The sequence below is a fragment of the Colobus angolensis genome, unplaced genomic scaffold (assembly GCF_000951035.1).
Source record: "Colobus angolensis palliatus isolate OR3802 unplaced genomic scaffold, Cang.pa_1.0 Scaffold21, whole genome shotgun sequence".
NCBI lineage: Eukaryota > Metazoa > Chordata > Mammalia > Primates > Cercopithecidae > Colobus > Colobus angolensis.
In genome coordinates, this window is record NW_012115266.1 from 444061 (window position 1) to 463190 (window position 19130).

General features: G+C 55.2%; 1 protein-coding gene across 1 annotated transcript in view; it reads left to right on the forward strand.

Moving 5' to 3' along the window:
- FGF3 (fibroblast growth factor 3) overlaps window positions 1-19130 on the forward strand; it is a 52545-nt gene that overhangs the window by 24436 nt on the left and 8979 nt on the right. Inside the window, exon 3 of the mRNA XM_011942750.1 lies at window positions 18678-18763. Coding sequence (XP_011798140.1) covers window positions 18678-18763 — 86 coding nt within the window. The remainder of the gene's footprint in view (window positions 1-18677; window positions 18764-19130) is intronic.

The following is a 19130-nucleotide window of genomic DNA, read 5'->3' on the forward strand; positions in this document are numbered from 1 at the left end:
CCGTCCTTTCTCATATAGCCGAGCTGCCTGGGTTAGTGGCTGACAGCAGCTCTGTGCCTTGGTTTCTCCATCTGTAAAATGGAAACAGTGCAAACAAGACCCACGAGCCTCCTCCGCAGGCCCGTTGTGTGGGAAAGAATCACTGCCACAATTTGGGGGAGGAGATGGGCACTGTGGGAGCCAGAGGAGAGTGCAGTTCTAATCGTGTCCCCCCAAAACCCATGTCCCAGTCCCAACTCCCAGTACCTGGGAATGGGACCTTACTTGGAAAGAAGGGCTTGATGGATGTAATGAATTAAGATGGGGGCATGCTGGGGGAGGGCGGTCTCTGCTCCAATGACCGGTGCCCATGGGAAGGAAGAAGAGAGACACTGTCATGCAAGGCGAAAAGGCCACGGGTGGACAGAGACAGAGGTTGGAGTGATGCGGCCTAGAGCCAAGAAACCCCGTGGCCGGGAGCGGTGGCTCACACCTGTAATCCCAGCATTTTGGGAGGTCGAGGTGGGCGGATCACGAGGTCAGGAAATTGAGACCATCCTGGCCAACATGATGAAACCCCGTCTGTACTAAAAAATACAAAAGTTAGCTGGGTGCAGTGGCACGTGCCTGTAATCCCGGCTACTAGGGAGGCTGAGGCAGGAGAATGGCATGAACCAGGGAGTCGGAGGTTGCAGTGAGCTGAGATGGCGCCACTGCACTCCAGCCAGACGACAGAGCGAGACTCCATCTCAAAAAATAAATAAATAAATAAAAAGAAACGCCTTGGAAATTTGTTGGAAGGCGCCTGCCCAGTGCGCGACCCTGCTGGCAGCCGAGTCTCAGACTTCTGGCCCCCAGCACAGTGGGTGGATGCATTTCTGGTGTTTTAGACCCCTCACTTTGTGGGACGTAGTGACAGCAGTCCCAGGACAGTAAGACAAGACTGATCGGATTCTAATCTCCATCCCAGCAGGGCCAGCCGGAGAGCCCAGCCCAGTGGGCCGGACCCAGGGGTTCTCTCCGTTTCTCAAACCAAAGCCAGGAAGCAGGACTTGGGGTTGTAAACACCACTCAGCTGGGCTGTGGGGCCAGACTCGGCCGCCCCAGCCTGGGAAGGGGATGGGGCTCCGGCTGCCACTCCACCCGCCCTCCCCTAACCGCGACCGCGTCGGCCTCCTCCGCCTGACGAGCTCACAATACGGCTCCACTTGGCCCCTTGAAAGTGGCCGCCCAGGTTCCAATTAGTTGTCATTTAAGGACCTTAAGTGATGTCCTCCCAGCCGCTCATAACACACGCTCGGCCCCTCTGGAGCCTTTTCTCTTCCCCCAGCTTTGAAGATAAACGGTTTTTTGAAGACCACAGCGTTTTTTCAAAGCCAGAAAAATGGGGGTGGGACGGCTGGAATGCAGAGTGCTCTGAGGTGGGGAGCAGTGGGCTCCGCGGATCCTCGTCCTGCCGAGCAGCCTAGGGTGGGTGGCTGTGATGCCCTGGTGTGGATGCCTGCAAAAGGCTGATGGATGGGGGTGAGCCCACAGGTGGAGGACAGAGGTGTGAGAGCGGGCCTGAGTTAGAATCCTGCACCCACTTCCTGGCCATGAGACTGAGCGTGTCGTTCAGCCCTCTGTGGCCAACTCTACCTCTGAACCTGGTGTTGGGAGTTCCAGTGTGATCTCACTACAGTCGAGATCACTGTATCTGTGATGGTTGAATATAGAGAACCCAGCCTGGAGGTAAGGGGTTGAGCCTATTGGGTCTTCTTGCCTGCTGTGTGACTTCTCCAAGTCTCTTGACCTCTCTGGGCCCCTGATGTCTACTATAAATAAGGAACCGGGTAAGGGGGTGAAGGAGAAAACTCCTGAGAAGGGAGGTGGGAGCAGCTGCAGGAGGCCCCAGCCCAGCTCAGGTGCCCCCTCACTCTTTGCTTTGCAGCAGGGCAGCAGTACAGCCCAGGCTCATGCCCTCAGGGATCCCAGGCCACAGCTCAGATGCTTGTCTGGCTTTCTACTCTCCCAATCCCAGCCCGTAGGCCCAGGGCCTGGCACATTGCTGCCAGAAGGCGAAGCTGACTGGGCCGGGGGCCAGCAGGCAGCTTGGCTGAGGGAGCAGATGTCCTCTGTCAGGGAGGGAAGAGTGGCCCAGGTCCCCTCACACTCCAGATGATCCAAAGTGCAAGAGAAGCAGATGCCCCCGGCACCAGAGGCCTGAACCAACTGGCATCTGCTGGTGCAACGAGGCCCTCTCCCACTACTGTAAAGAACAAGGTTCCTCACAGGATGTCCCCCAGCCAATGGAGTGAGAGGCCCCGGCCTGCAGCCACAGGGGCCCACAGGGACCAAGGACTGCTCTGCGTGCAGGGGAGCCAAGGGGTGTGGGTGTAGCATCGTGTAGCGAGGGCACCCCAGTCTCTTCTCTTTCAAGTTTTTTTTTTTTTTTTTTTTTGAGATGGAATCTTGCTCTGTCGCCCAGGCTGAAGTACAGTGGCATGATCTCGGCTCACTGCAACCTCTGCCTCCCAGATTCGAGCGATTCTCCTGCCTCAGCCTCTCTAGTGACTGGGATTACAGGCGCACACTACCATGCCCAGCTAATTTTTGTATTTTTAGTAGAGACGGGAGTTCACCATGTTGGCCAGGCTGGTCTCAAACTCCTGACCTCAGCTTATCTACCCTCCTCGGCCTCCTAAAGTGCTGGAATTACAGGTGTGAGCCACTGTGCCCAGTCTCTTTCAAGTTTTCTAACCCAGGTCTACCTGTGACCCCTCCTCAACACCGGCTGCTTGCCCCTTACCCAAACAAGAGCAGGTGCCCATGTCTCAGCCTGTCATTTAGTTGGCATTTGAAAATACTGTTTGGTCAAACTTATTTTTACAGTTACATTTGAATTAGAGCAAGTGATGCTGGTGTCTACTGACGATGAAGGTTCAGAGTTTGCTTTCAAATAAATTGGAGTAGAAAAATAACAATGAATCCATATATTGTTCGCAGATAATTTCTGACTGGCAAGACGTGTGCTGGGACGATTTTAGCTGCTGTGAGCTCTGTCAGGGAGCTCCTGCTGCAGCCCAGTAACTGGGGGTCCAGTGATGCTCACTCTTGCTGGGACACTGAATCAATGAATGGCCCAAGCAGATGTAGAGCTACAACTAATCACCTGGGCTGGTGGCTCAGCTTCTCTGCCCTTTGAAGTTCCAGTCTACGTTGAGTTATTCGAATATTTAATACACACTTGGGTGGTTCTAAATATTTTATCATCACAAAACCCATGAAGTAAGTGTGATGGGGAAACTGAGGCACAGAGAGGTCACAGGACAGGTCAGGGTGAGGCCGGTGGGGGGCCTTGTGAAGCTCTGCGCTGTGGTCACCGTGCCGAGGACTGCGCGGACGCTCATTCATGAGGGCGAGGCCACCCTCAGACCTCCCTTCCTGCACGGTGCACGAGCAGCTGGGACAGAAGTGACCCCAGACTCTTCAAACCCATTGTAAATAGTGCTGGTGGCTGTAGCATCTTTTGTAGTCTGGATCTGCTAGAATATCTGTTTGATTTCCCATTGATAGAGACTGTTGCCTGAATCTCCTTCATGTTCTGAAGCTGCCAGCCCATCAGGAAACATTCTCATACACGTTCACTTAGCGGGCTGTGGCGTCGTCCCTGTTTTGGTGGAAGGTCAGTTGTCCCGTGGCCCGGGTCCCAGGAGCCTCGGTGCTTCAGGAGCCTCTGAGGCTCTGGGAAATGCCCATGCAGAATTAAACAGGGCCGACCAGGAGCTGGCCTGAGCTGCTGAGCTCCCGCCCGCTTTGTCACATGGAGGCCACGGCGTTTCTTTACCCGGGTCTGATTACCCTCCGGACGTTCCAGCCTGCCCAGGGAAATGCCGTTTTTCTTTCAGGTGATGCATTCTGAGCATCAAAGCCCAGGACAGGCGGGAATGCTGTCCCTCTGTCCCTGGATAATGGGCTGCCTTCACTCCCATGGCAAGCACCTGAGTAAGCCTGGAGAATCCGAAAGGAATTGTGAAGTGACACTTTAAGGAAACCCATTCATGGGGAAATGAGTTATTTTTGTTGTCAGACAATGGGGTCAGTCACTCCCCACCCCATTCCTCCACGCTAATCACTCTGGTGTCTTATGCTTTGTGTCTGCTCCCTGCCAGGACATGCCCCAGGTGATATATGCATGTCATCATTTTTTATATAAAAATATGTGTATACTTTGTCTCCTGTTTATATATACGATGTCCACTGCTACTTTTTTCCCTTATCTTATCATGACCTCTTTCCCACCCAACACACAGTCTGCGTAATTGTCCTTAAAGCTGGGTGATAAGTAGTTCAGAGAGAGGTGGCAGAGCCTGGTAGTCAGGAACATGGCTCCGTGCTGTCAATCCTGGCTCTGCCCCTCAACTGCTGAGCACTGCAGGCAAGTTGCTCCACCTCTCTGTGCCTTCGTTTTCTCATCTCTGGAATGGGGCTATTAAAAGTCCTTACCCCTGGGTTATAAGGATTCAATGAGTCAATATTTATAAAATGCCTAGAAGGACGTGCCATGACCTTCATGACCTTAGCTCATGGCTGGGCGTGAAATGGGGACACAAAATATTGCTGAATGAATGAGTGAGTGAATGAATGAATGAATGTACAACACATGTTAGTGGAGGAGACTGGGAGTGGTGACTCAAGCCTGTAATCCCAGCACTTTGAGAGCCTGAGGCAGGCGTTCTTTGGGACGCTGCACTTTGGGAGGCTGAGATTAGGAGTTCAAGACCAACCTGGCCAACACAGTGAAACCCGGTCTCTACTACAAATACAAAAATTAGCCAGGCCTGGTGGTGCATGCCTGTAATCTCAGCTACTTGGGAGGCTGAGGCAGGAGAATCACCTGAACCTGGGAGGTGGAGGTTGCAGTGAGCTGAGGTCATGCCACTGTACTCCAGCCTGGACAACAAGACTGAAGTTCCATCTCCAAAAAAAAGTTAATGGAGGAGTTATCAGACTGTACTTTGGTCTCACAGACGGCCTAATGTGGCGATTTCCATAGTGGGCAGACCACGGGCTTGCCTGGAGAATCCTGACAGACATTTGGAGGCCACTGGAGCCTGGGTTACTTATCACAAAGAAGGCAGAGTCCCTTGGTGCTCACACCAAGTGCCTTCCAAGGAGCCTGCCAGACAGCAGCCTGGGGGAGCCCTACTGCAAGGGAGGTCTCCAGGTGGGCATCAGTGGTCCCCAAGTGGGCACCAGTGGCCTCCAGGTGGGAGTCAGTGGCCTCTATGCGGGAATTGGTGGCCCTAGGTGGGCATCAGTGGTCCCGGGTGTGTGTAAGAGCCGTGGTGCTGTCTGTCAGACTTCGGTCATACAGTGGACCTCCAGTGGCTTGAACACATTCTCCTGAGGCCACCTTAAGGGGGTGGCACCCTGCACAGTCATTCCAGTGGAAGGTTTATAAACACAGATGCTCAGTGGCTCTCAGCGAGCTCTTTTGGAAAGGAAAGTAGGTTCTGACGTTTTTAGGGCATTTTTGCAAGAGGTTTGTGGTGAGGAAACTCCCTTCCTGGGGCATCTTCCCAGATGGACTGGTACCTCTGGATACATGGGACTCCAGGGTGGGTCCCCGGGGTTCTGGCTTCTGTGGCTTTCCTGTTCTTTCCCCATTCCAGGCGCCAGAGATGGGGCTACACGTCCCGGGACAAAGATGGACTGTTCCAGTTTCAAGTCTGGGGGTCTGGCCCTTTTAAGGGCATTTTGAGGTGGCATCTTCCTTCTCCTCCTCCTCCTCCTCTTCCTTCTGAGTGCTAGACGTCCTCTCTCAGGCTGCTCAGCTCCTCCAGAGCCCACTGCTCATCTAGGAGGGCTGGAAAATGACGCGGGGCTCACACAGCCCCCAACTCATGGTCCCAGGCAGAAAAGGATCCCAGGAAGTCGCAGCTGCTGTACATGGGGGTTTGGGGGAAAGGAAGAGAGGGAAAGGGGGAGACAGAAGGCAGGGAGAGGGAAAGAAAAAGGGAGAAAGATAATATGTTGCGGTGCATGTGGGATCTGCCTCCTGCCCTCTCTGGCACTTCCCAAGTGCACAAACATAAGAGGACAAGAATATTCAGTGCTGCCCTAGTTTGCGTTACGATATTAAATAGAATCCATGCGGCAACCCCCACGGGAGTCACTGAATTAACTGGAGGACAGTGGAGTCCCGCTTTAGCTGTGAAAGGGATAGAGCGGTGGCCTGGGCACTGTCGCACAAAAGTGTCCACGACGTTCGGCTCCTGGCAGAGCAAACGGCTGAGCAGCCTATGTGTTAGATGCAGGTGTGTGCTGGCAACGCATGGGGAGAGGTCCGAAGGAATCCGCACTGGAAATTGTCAGGCCCTGCTAGCCTGCTACACAATGGCTTAATTTATAATATTTATTGTCCATCTCTCCACGCTGGAACTGAAGCCCCACGAGGCAGGGACTTTTGTCTGTTTATTCTTGTTGTCGATGTTTCCAAAGCTCCTAGGGCAGACCCTGGCATATAGTAGGTGCTTCAGAAACAGACACTGAGGCTGGGCCCATGTGAGGCGGGCGGATCACCTGAGGTCGGGAGTTCGAGACCAGCCTGGCCAACATAGTGAAACCCTGTCTCTACTAAAAATACAAAATTTAGCTGGATGTGGTGGCGAGCGCCTGTAATCCCAGCTACTCAGGAGGCTGAGGCAGGAGAGTTGCTTGAACCCAGGAGGTGGAGGCTGCATTCAGATCATACCATTGCACTTTAGCCTGGGTGACAAGAGTCAGACTGTCAGAAAGAAAGAAAGAGAGAGAGAGAGAGAGAGAGAGAAACAGTTTCTGAATAAATGGATAAACAGAGAATGTGCACTTTTCATGGTGTATTTCCTGAATAGTTTGTACTTTCCACAGTGAACATAGATTACCCTTATATTACAGAAAAAATGGCCTTGGGAAATAGACAATTCCCATCTGTATTTTGTGGCTGGGAAGCCTCCAGGAGGAAGATGGGCAGGTTCTCGGGGGGACAGGGGTTGCTTTGCCCCCTGTCTTTCCCCCTGGCCTTGCTGGCCTCACAAACTCCCTCAGCAGACCTCACAGGGTCTAGAGCCCTGTTGCCTCTTGGCTGTAGGTTCCTGCTCTGAGACTGTGTCCTGGACACCCGGGCGCTGGGCCAGGCACCAGGATTGAGCAGCAAGGACCCTGTGTCTCTCTTTGCTGTGGTGCCAAGTTATAAAAATGTGGCTTTGTCTCAGTAAGAGGGAGACCGCATTTAGAAGTTCATCAACAGTGGTCGGGGTGCAGCAGAGAAAATGACAGTTTCACAGACACATGTGCCCAGCCAGTGGCCGGGTGCCTTACTGTGGGGTGAAGTCCAGGCCCAGGCGGCCTGGGGCTTTCTCTTCGGCTTTTCCTCGGCTCTTCAATCTGTCCCTTGGGCCCATCATAGCTGGCAACACTGACCCTCAAGGCTCATGTCCACGGAGTTTCTCTGCAGGACAGAGCCGGGGCACCCGCCCTTGTGCCTTTCTTCCCCAAATCCATACGCGACTCTGGGGGAGCCACAGAGACGGTCAGACCCTACCCTGCACCAGGGCTCACAGTCCAGTGAAGCCGGACTCTGGCCATGGCATCAGCCCCCTAGGTGCCACACTATCTCAAGATGTCAGTGGTTTTCTAGGGCATGAGACCAGCAGACTTCGGCCCTCTGTGGGTTCTGCTCTGGGGACAGGCAGACTGTGTAGAGTCTCAGCTTCAGCAAAAGAAGAGAGCTGGGGGCTGGGGCTGGGAGAGGCAGAGTGATGAGGTTGCCCGGCTCTCCTGGCTGAGTCTGCGTTTGAGGGGTTCCATCAGGGAGAGGAGTAGGGAGGCAGGGAAGGAGAGAGGAAAAGCAAGTCCTGCCTGGTACCTCCTCAGCACAGGCTGCCTGTGCTCCCGATGTGTATGAGCCTCACGCTGCTATTGCTGCACCCACTTTTCAGATGTAGAAACTGAGGTTGGTCCTATCGCTGCCTGGATCCCCATATTTGGGCAGTGGAGGCTCTGGGGAATGTGATCAGGGAGGTGAGAGGAAGAGACTGCTCTACGTCTGGAAAAACAACCTCCAGGCTTGCAGAGGTCAGAGCCTGGCTCTTGGAAGAAGACAGAGATGGGACCAAATACTGGTACTGCCAGGTCTCAGTGGGTGACCTGGGGTTTGTGCTGGGGAGGATCATCTGCCATTTTAAGTGCCCAACGCTGATCTGGCACAGAATATAGGACTCATTGATGCCCTAAGACTGTCCTTTCCCTAGGGAATCAGCCAGCCTGATCAGAAGTGGGCAGGCTCTTGAGAGCCCCCTGCGGGTCTCTGACCCTGGTTTTGAGACTCTAGCTCAAAAGAAGTGGCAAAAACAACTGCCCTGTCCACACCGGGTCAGGGCTGGGCCCCGGCCACTCTGCAGCTTGCAACATGAGGATGCCATTGGGTGCCAAGGTAGGGGGTGCTAGAGAGGGGAGGGTACCTTGTCTTTAATGCAACAACAGTTTTGGCGGGTCACAAGAGACTCTCAATTGTATGGTCAATAGACATAAAATGTCCAGAACATGGCTGGTTGCAGTGGCTCACGCCTGTAATCCCAACACTTTGGAAGGCCAAGGTGGGCAGATCACCTGAGGCCAGGAGTTCAAGACCAGCCTGGCCAACATGGTGAAACCCCATCTCTACTAAACATACAAAAAAATTAGTTGGGCATGATGACGGGCACCTGTAATCCCAGCTACTTGGGAGCTGAGGCAGGAGAATCACTTGAACCTGGGAGGCGGAGGTTGCAGTGAGTCACGGTCGTGCCACTGTACTGCAGCCTGGGCGACAGAGTGAGACTCGATCTAAATAAATAAATAAATAGTACAGAACAGGCAAATTCATATAGGCAGAAAGTAGATTCATGGATGCCAGGAGTTGGAGGGACTAGGGGGAAGAGGAGAGTGACTGCTAATGAGTAGAGGGGTTCTGGAGGTGATGAAAACATTCTGAAGTTGATAGTGGTGATGGTCATACAACTCTATGAATAAAACCTTCTAAATTGCATGCCTTCAAGGGGTGAATTTCATGGTATGTAAATCACATTTCAACAAAGCTGCTGTAAAAACAAAGAGATTTGCATCTTGGCCTGGCGGAAAGCTCCTAGGTTTCTGTCTTAAGGAAGTGTCCCTGCATGCCCAGCACACGCTGGGCGAGGTGGGCAACTCAGCCAGGCTATCCACCCCAGGCACTGGGCCGGGCACCAGGACTGAGCAGCAAGGACCCCATGTCTTTCTTTGCTGTGGTGCCAGGTTATGAAAACACGGCTCTGTCTCGATATGAGAAAGGGTGTGTTGAAAAGCTCATCAGCAGTGGTAGAGGTGCAGCTAAGAAAATGTCAGTTTCACAAGAGCACCTGTCCAGCCAGCGGTGGGGGCCTTGCCGTGGGGCAAAGTCCAGGCCCAGCGGCCTGGGGCTTTCTCTTCGCCTTTTCCTGGGAGCTCCATTCTAGGGGACTCACGCTCTCCAAACTCCCTTGTCAGTCCCACACTCGCAGTGGGGGTGGGAGGACAGGGCCTTGGACCCTCAGAAGAATTATTTTCTAGTTCTGTTCTGGTCTGGCCAAAGCCTGTGGCCCCAGCACCCTGGGGACAGGTAGGTGCAGGGCCTGCAGGCAGGGAAAGGGTTAAGGCTGCTGCAATGCGGCTGGGAGAGCCATGGCTGTCAGTCTGCAGGCAGGCCTGGGACAGGGCCTGGGCAGGCTCTTTCCCTGGGTGACAGGCAGGTAAGATCAAAAGCTGTTGGGACAAAAGGGACTGAGGTGAATTGTCCTGGCCAAAGGCAGGGCACTCTGGGAGAGCATGCAGCCCCAGCAAGGCCTCAGACATGCACCCCAGAAGAACCCCCACCCTGACAGCAGGCACCACATGGGGGTCAAAGGTCGGGGTGTTTGGCTTGGATTGTGGTGCCTGCCTTTCACCCGGATCAAGAAAGCCAGAGAGCAGGATAAGAACCTTCCGGATTGGAACTGCCAGGAAAGGCTCCTTTGTGAGCCACGGGTAATGAAAATGTCATTGTGGCTCACAGACATTCTTTACATTTGTGTGCATGTCCCCAAGAGAGACACACGGCACTTCTATATTACCCGGTAACAAGACTCGCCCAGGAACAGCCAAGCCAGCGTTTTCCGCCAGCCTAATGACGGCCCCAATGAGTTCGGCCTTTGTTGCATAATCTGTTGCTAAAAGGATTTAAAATTCAAGAAAGAAAAATGTTAGGGCCAATTAGCTACACTGTGCAGGCCTCGATGTCTATGTGGGCCCCAAGTTCCTCTGTTGAAGTCAAGTGGGGGCTTTGCTTAAGCCTGTCTGCCCATCAGACCGCAAGCTGGACCCAGTTGATCTTTCAGGGTCAGATTTTGTTGTGTAACACGGCATGGGAGAGAAGGTCTAGGAGCTCAGGGCGAGGGGCCCAGAGAAATCCTTCCCAGTTCACTACTTACACTACTGACGCACAGGGAAGAGGCAGGCTTTTATTTCTCCCAAGATGTCAGTTTAAAATACATCTCCAGGCCGGGTGCAGTGGCTTACGTCTGTCATCCCAACGCTGTGAGGCCAAGACAGGAGGACTGCTTGAGCCCAGAAGTTCCAGATCAACCTGTGCAACATTGCAAGACCCCATCTCTTAAAAACAATTTGGATTTAATTTAACAAATAAATAAATAAAAATAAAATAAATCTCCAGGGTGGCACCACATTGTTCTAGCATTTCTGCTCACAGGTCTGTGCTGATGACGGCAAAACAGCAGGCCGTGGTGTCAAATTCCACCGGACGTGAATCCAGCCGCACGGTCCCCACACTATGAGTCCTTGCCTGAGCTTCAGCCTTCACATCCGTTCCTGGGCAGAGTTGACACCAGAGGAGAGAGAGACCACATACAAAGGACAGTCCTGGTCCCCTGTAGTCATGTCTGGGCCTTACAGTAAACACCCCACACACCAACTGGCTTGTTCATCACCAAAGGAATCCCTGCTTGCAGTAAAAATCTAGTCAATAGCAAAATTAGTACCAAAGGCTCAAAGAGAAAAGTTCTCCCTCTCACCTCTTTGTATCCTTACTTCCCAGAGGTGGTCATTCCTACTGCTTCTTGCCTATCTTGAAGAAGGGCCCTGTTTATAAATCACATGTGTGGGCCGGGTGCAGTGGCTCACGCCTATAATCCCAGAACTTTGGGAGGCTAAGGTGGGTGGATCACCTGAGGTAAGGAGTTCGAGACCAGCCTGACCAACATGGAGAAACCCAGCCTCTACTAAAAACACAAAAATTAGCTGGGCGTGGTGGCGCATGCCTGTAATCCCAGCTACCTGGGAGACTGAGGCAGGAGAACTGTTCTAATCCGGGAGGTGGAGGTTGCAGTGAGCAGAGATCGTACCACTGCACTCCAGCCTGGGCAACAGATGGAGACTCAGTCAAAAAAAAAAAAAAAAAAAAAAAAAAAAAAAAAAAATCACATATGTGAATACCAAACAGTAGAGGTAAACACTGATCTGGTGTGCCCAGCTCGCTGGACACTGTCACAGCTCTTCACCTGTATAGATTCGTGTCGGCCTTCTAAGAACACTGTGGCACATTCCCATTTTACAGATGAGGACCTCGAGGCCCAGAGAGGTTACTATGCCCAAGTCCTCACAGGTCATACGTGGCAGAATCTGGATTCCAACCCAGCAAGTCATACATGGGAGGGCACTCTGGTTGCTAATGTGTTGTTTCCCTTCCTGGCCGCCCTGAGCACGACTCTGGCTGTCTGCTGTCCCTAAAGCTTCCTAGTGCATGCTTGTGTGGCCACCGGTCTCCGACAGGAGGGTTCTTTCTGGTCTGAAATCCTGCTGAAGGATGCTGCTTGTGTGTACTTCTTTATAGACTCTGCCAGATAAAGTGTCAGAGTGTCAGGTGTGGTGTTCCTTGAGCAAAAGGCATTGCGACGGACACTGTCACAGTCACAGCCCAGTGTTCCCTGTGATGATGGCCCTGGTTTGCATGCCCCCTGTCCCCGCCCACCACCTCTGCAGACATAGGCTCAAGGCCCATTCTTGGTCTTTTTAGTTGCCCTGATGGTTTTATCTATTGGATGAACTCGTTCAAGTTTGAGAAGTGCCTGGAATTTGCTCTGTGCTTCCAAGCAGTAGTTCTTTTGTGGGTGATTTTCTAGTCTATTATTTTTCTGGAGTTTCACCAAATCAAATTTTGCAGAAAGCCTCCTTACTGAAAGGTCTCCAAGTGGGTCATGCCACCCTACCAGGAGGTGAGAGGGGATGAGGCTGCTTACCCCCGGCTGCCCTCTCCCTCTTTGTTGGGATCTATGTAAGGACCTTTCTCTCTCCATGTTTTCACTCAAATGACAGACATTGTCAGGTCAGGGATGCCACAGAGGTTTCATGCAATCATTCCTGAAGCATCTCAGGGGGACTCTGGGCCAAGCCCTGGGCAGGGGACAGGAGGAAAGCAGACCCCACCTGCCTGCTCCAGAGCTCACAGCCGAGGGCCGGGGGTGGCACAGACACCCCTTGATGAGGAAGGTGACTGTGCAGTGCAGGAGGCTGAGAGAGCCGGGAGGAGGACCCTGGCCCAGCCCGGGAGTGCAGTGGCAGGGCAAGGGGATTTAAGGACCACCCCCCAACCCCGAGGAGAGACTCTCTCAGCTACATCTGGAAGGACATGAAAAATCTAAACAAGCCAAAGGTTTGGAACAGGAGAGGGAGCAGTAGCTGCAGACGGTAGTAACAGGCCGTGCAGAGACCCCAGAGTGGGGAGGTGCCGGTGCTCACAGGCAATGTCCAAGTCACAGCAGCTGCTCAAGGCCAAGGGTGGGCCAGGAGGAGCTGGAGAGATGGACAGGGTCCAGACCACGCCCAAATCCAAGCAAAGAAGATGGGCTTCACCCCAGAGATGAGGGGCTGCAGCCCGGCCTCAAAGAACAGAAGGATGCAGCATGCTCACAGGTGACTCACCCCCACACAGCTGCCAGCGAGGGAGCCTCCTGAGGCAGGGACCAGGGCAGCCATCGGGTGGGTACAAGCAGGGGTCTTGCCACGGTGGGCCCACAGGGGCTGTGTACAGCTTACTCAGTGACAGTCGAGTCCCTGGTGCCAGCCTCTGGAAGTCTGGAAGTGAGCAGTGTTTCCCATTAAGGAAGGTGTGTGGCCAGCCGTGCCCCCAATGTCGCACACTCAGTGCCTTTGCAGGGTTGGGGCTTCCGGCCACAGGGTCCCATCCCCGCACCAGCCCAGGTGGCTGCAGAAGGTCCCTCGCAGTCGTGAAACCAAGGGAGGCTTGGGAAACCACATCTGAACGGCGTGGCTTTGATTTGGCGAGAGGGTGGGGCTGGGCCGGGCAAGGCCACTAGGTCTGAGTGAGAGCCAGAGGCAGGAAGCTGGTCCCCGGGCACTGCCCGCCACCTCTGCGATGTGCTCCTCCTGGTCACCCGAGAACAGCCTGTAGAGAGTCAGAGGTGCCTTTCGGACTTCCTCGAGAGTCCCTGCAGCTTGGGCATTGATGGCCAGTCACCGGGCTGCAGGACCCTGAGCTCACACAGGCCGGGTAGGGCCAGGCCAGCGCTTGACCCCAGAAACTCCCTCCCTGGAAATTTCACGGGAGTTGTCTCAGCTCTTCGGCCCCTTCCTTATCTCAGGGAAACAGGTCAGAGGACGCTCAGTCCTGGTGTTGGGAGTGGGGCGTGCTGCTCCGGGACTTGAGGCAAACGGTAGACATCCTGCTTGTCCTTTAAACTTAGAATAGGGTTTGGACACAGTGGCTCATGCTGGTAGTCCTAGTGCTTTGGGAGGCCAAGATGGGAGGATCCCTTGAGCTCAGGAGTTTGAGACCAGGCCAGGCAACATAGTGAGACTCCTATCTCTACAAAAAATGCAAAAATCAGCTGGATGTGGTGGCACATGCCTGTAGTCTCAGCTACTGCAGAGGCTGAAGGAGGAGGATCACTGGAGCCCGGGAGGTAGAGGTTGCAGTGAGCCAAACTCTCACCACTGCACTCCAGCCTGGATGACAGAGTGAGACCCTGTCTCAAAAAAAATCCAGGGACTTGGAATTGACATCAGGCTGACAGCTGTAGGGATGTTGATGCAGGATAATGAATAGAGCAGAAAATGGAATCTGGGTGGTCCTGGACCCACGTGCCACCACCCCCAAGATAGAGCTTGTATACCTGAGCCCATCGGGTCCATCAGTGCCGGCTCTTGTGACTGTATTTCTAGTGCTCCCCAGCCTCCCCCAGCTGTAGGCGGCTGAGTGAAGGCCTCAGCAGCAGAGCCCCTTTTTTCTAGCAGACACAGGAGCCTCAAAGCAGCATCGTGATGTTTTAAGGAGAACACAGAACATGCAGGTGTGGAGGAGGAACATCCTAGACTGGGGGTGGGGAGCCCAGCACTCCTCCCTCCACCCCCACCTCACCATCCCTGCCTCCTGCCCACTGTCCAAGCATCCTAGCCACACCTTGCACAGGTCAGCACTGGGGAGAGGTAAGAAAAGCCTGCCTGCCCTCCAGAGCGAGCCGCCCTGCCTGAGCCGCTGCTGATGGGAAACGGGCCTAGGGATCAGGGCGGCATGGAGGGAGCAAGGCCCAGGGAGGCCAGAGGAAGAGACTCTGCCCTGGGGGGTGGGCACTTCCAGGCACCAGGGACCGGGTCTTGCAGGAATGGCAGCAGCTTCTGGATGGAAAAGGTGAAAGGGCCCCCGGGTGGAGGAACTGGCCTGGGCAAAGGTGGAGAGAGGTAGGGGGGTACAAGGCGGGGACACAGGGTGATTGCATGGGAGTGGGTTTGCCACCGCAGCTCCCCATCAAGCCTGGCCCCACCCAACTGCAGTTGACTTCATGGTGGGAGGAGGTGGGGGTGTGAATTGCTTCCTTTCCCTCCACCCCACCTCATCCACAGGACTGGGGGCATACCTCATCATTTGCACTTGTTTTGGGTGGAGTGGTGTCCCCCAAGATTTGTATGTTGGAGCCGTATGCAGCAGGACCTCAGAATGTGGCTGCAGTTGCAGCTAGGGTCTTTCAAAGGTGATTAAAGTAAAGCAAGGTCTGTGGAATGGCCCCAGTCCAATCTAACTGGGGTCCTTATAAGAGGCGATGAGGGCACAGGCACACACAGAGGGATGAACCTGTGAGAACACAGGGAGAAGATGGTATCTACAAGCCCTGCCAGTTGCTCTGCCTGGAGTCCGATGCCAGGCACTGACAGGTTCAGGGGATGCAGAGGCTGGTGGCTGCCCTTGGTGTTGTGGGGAAGAAAAAGAGCAGCTGGAGTTGTCTGTCCCTGGGCCAGGGTGTCCTCTGCTCCCTCCTCTCCTCTACCCAGAGAGGATCCCTCCTTTACATCTCAGCTTGGGACTTCAAAATAGCCGATAGCCAGGAAATAACCTGAACATCCATCCATGGATGAAAAATAAACAGCATGTGGTCTGTGCACACAATGGAATGCCACAGGGGCAGAAAAGGTGAGGACGCTCTGGTACACGCCACACCGTGGATGAGCTTCAAAATGCTGTGCAGGGCCCAATGTGGGGAGATGTATGTGCCTTCCATCCCACCCCTGCCTGCCAGGGCTTCTAACATTGCAGGAAGCAAAGCCGCAGCTTTGCTTTGGGGACTTAGAGGGGCAACGGTTTCCGTCTCCCCACTGCTCAGGTCCTGGGTCCCGTAGCCAGAAGGGGTATTCCAGTCTTCTCACCTCATCTCCCAGCTGTGTGACCCCGGGGCAAGTCACTTCCCCTCTCTGAGCCTCCCTTTCTCGTCTGTAATATGGGGCTGATCAGGGCTGCTCCTAGGATTTCAGGGACCCACGGTCTCCCGGTGACACGGGCAGGCTGGGTCTCTCTCCCATTGCTCTTGGGGACAAGGATAGGGTAAGGGGATGGGGGGTGGCGGGTAACATAATTAGAGTGAGTTTGGGGCTGGGAGACAGCATCACATCTGACAGTCCCTGGCCAGTCCCTGCGGCCACAACACAGGACCCTGTCCTCTGCCCTCTCTCCACCCCAGCTCTCTCTCCAGGGGAAGGGGCTAGGGGCGGACTTGGGTACCACATAGGGCTGGGAGTGCTTTGAGGGACAGGGTCCCAGTGCAGAGGTTCGGGGGCTGCTGGTAGGAGCAGCTGGGCCTGGGGTGTCCAGGCTGGGCTCTGGAAGAGACCAATTAGTCAAACGGCTACAATTGACCATTTGGAAGCAATTAACAGGGTCGCTATTAGCGCATGGGGCACCCCCAACCTGGCTCCGACTGGGAGGGAGAGGGGCGAGGTTGCCATTATGTGGGTGCCTCTGCCCCACCCCACCCACAAGACTTTGTGGCCCAGACCCCTGCTCCTGCTGGGCAGATGTGGAGGAATTAGGTTACCCTCCCTTGGCTGGGCCTGAGGGTCCCAGAGTCCCAGGGTGGGGCTCTGGGGACTTCCTGGGCTGAAAAAGCCGCAGGTTTAGATGAGGAGGAACTCACTAGGTGGGTGAGCAAGGGCCTGGAGGCCCAGCCCGGAAGCTGTGGGAAGTGAACTAGAGGTCCACGCGGCTGGGTGGGCATCCCCAGGGTTCCCCCAACACTATGACCTTTGTCAGTGGGGCTGGGGCATCTGGAGAAGGCAGCTTTGGGCTCCAGACAATTTCCCGTGACTGCAGGGTGGACCGCGGATGGAAGGACCGGGCTGAAGGCCGTCACCAGAGACTGGAGGAGAGGGAAAACACGGCCCAGAGAGCTTGGCTGCCTCAGAAAACTCATGCTCACCAGAACAGCAGACAGTGAGCCAGGGCCACCAGCAGGGACTTTGGGCAGGGCACCGGCTGTCCTGGTGTAACTGCGAATTGCACCCCCTTTCACTCTCAAAGGCAGCAGGGTTTGTGTCATAAACTGCGGTCCCCTGCTACTGGAGCGTGCCCTGCGCTGATGGGTGGTCGGAGACTTTGCAGGGGTAATGCCACTCAGTTTCCGGCCCTACCTTTGGGGTATCACACACATGAGAAACCAGTATCTCAGGAGCGACACTACACGGCCAAGTCCTCATGGCAAGGAAGTGACCAAGCCATTCATTCATTCATTTTAGGAGTATGCACTGAGTGGCTAGTGTGTGCAGCGCTCCCTAAGAGTTGGAAACCTCTTGCCCATCCCTGGAGCTTCCCTCCTTTAGAGGGATCACCCTTGGACTCCTGCTTCAGGGCAGCAGCCCCTGCCCTCATCTTGGGTCCTCGGGCACAGGGCAACCTGGTGGTGGGCAGGGCTGGAGACCAGAGCCCGGGAGTCTCCCTGGGAAGTGCTGGGGGCCCCAGGCGTGGAGCAGGAGGAGCGTGTACACCCAGATTGCCTTGGTCAGATTTTTCTGGCTCCTCCCAGTCTTCCAGAGGGGGTCCTGCCAAGGAGGCAGCCCGGGCCTCAATAGGAAAGGGCATCAGAAGTCCCCTGGCCCCGGCAGGCTGCTCTTGCTCTCTCTCAAAACGTTACTGTGTCCTCTCTCCTCTCTCTGTCCGACTGTGTCCCCCTGACCGTACCCCTCTCCGAATTTTTTGTGCACCCCCTCTCCCAGTACATCTCCTCTCTTCTTGGCCAGGTGTCAGGAGGTAGCAGAGCTGAGGCATTTAGAGCAGGGACCTCCTTCCTGTGCCTCTTCCCTGCCTCTTAGGGAGCCCAGGTGGCCACATACCCCAGTCCAGGCCTGCATAGTGCTGCACTGGACAAGCTCTCCTCTTGCTTCTGTCCTTTGGGGCTTTCCCGGCACCGTCCTCTGACCCCTGTAACACAGTCTCCATCACCAGGAGGCTGAGGCTCCAGCAGTTTGGTGGCTGGCCTCTGGCCTGTTCAAGAACGCTCACAAGCTGACCCTGGAGCAGTGGCTAGGAGGTCCTGACTAAGACTGAGGTGCTTGGCGACGGCTTGGGGGCACCCTCCTTCAGGAGGGCCACCTGGACCCTGTGCACGCTGGAGTGGGCTCTCGGAGGACCTGCTGCCCTGTGTATTGGGCCATGGGGATTGGACATGTCCCAGGGGTGTGTGCTCACTAACACAGCTCCCAGTGCCCTGCACACTTGCCTGACCCCAAACCCTGATGCAGATGGCAGGCTGGGGAATGTCAGCCCACCCAATTCACCCCAGAGCCCCTGGTCAACTTAAAGCCAAAGCTGTGGCCTAGACCCCTGGACCCCACAGTGGTGTCGCACTCCAGGGCGGGGTTGAGAGAGGCAAAGCCCCTGTGCTGGCCCCTGCTTCCTGCTGGCCCCGGGACCCCGAGGGACAGAGGACCAGGAAGCAAGAGAAATGGGTGGGGAGGTGGCTTTTCTGGGTACTTTCTGAAACCCCTCTTCACAGGGCCCCCTGAGATACACCTTGACCCCCACACAGTCCAGGGGACCACGCCCGCATCTGCACTGCTTCAGATCCTCCAGGCCAGGACTACCCCACATCCCTCCCCAGCCTCTGCAGGGCTCCTCCTCTCATCACTGTCCCGCTGCGGCTGCCAGACTCCCCGTGCTTTTCTCCGGGTGTTCTCTGCCCCTCTGCCTTCTTTCTGTCTCCCCTGCCTCCTCTCTTTGGCCAATCTCTGTCATTCACATTTTCCATGTCTTTCCCGTCCTTTCCTTCTCCGTTTTTCTCTATCTGCGTCTCTTTCTCTCTGTCTGCGCCCATTTCTCTGGCTCTCGCGTCCCTCCTCCCGCCTCTCAGGACCCTCTCTGGACCGCCACAGGGACGGGATCCTCCGAGGCCTGCCCGACGAGCGCTAACTCCACCACTCCGGGTGCCCGGTTGGGGTGCGCGACAGAAGATAGCATCTCCAGTCCCGGCCCGCCCGCGCCTTGCAAGGCTGAGGACAGCACCGCTGCTCCTGCAGGAAGCGCCGGGCGCAGACACAAACCCGGGGCTCCCCACGCGTGCCCTCGCCCCGGAGCCTTCCCGCCGCCGCCCTCCGCGGTGCCCTTCATTATGCGCCGCCTTTAATGGGCGTTTGTCAGCTCGACTTCCCCGCAAGTTGTTTTCACGGACATCAGTCATTGGCGGCGGCCCCATTGTGCAGGGGGATTGATGGGGAGCGGGAGGGGGTGACAGGGCCTGGGGCGGCCGCCTCAAGGCCTCGGTCTATAATTTTCGGAGACATAATTGGTCTGGGGGAGGGGGCGG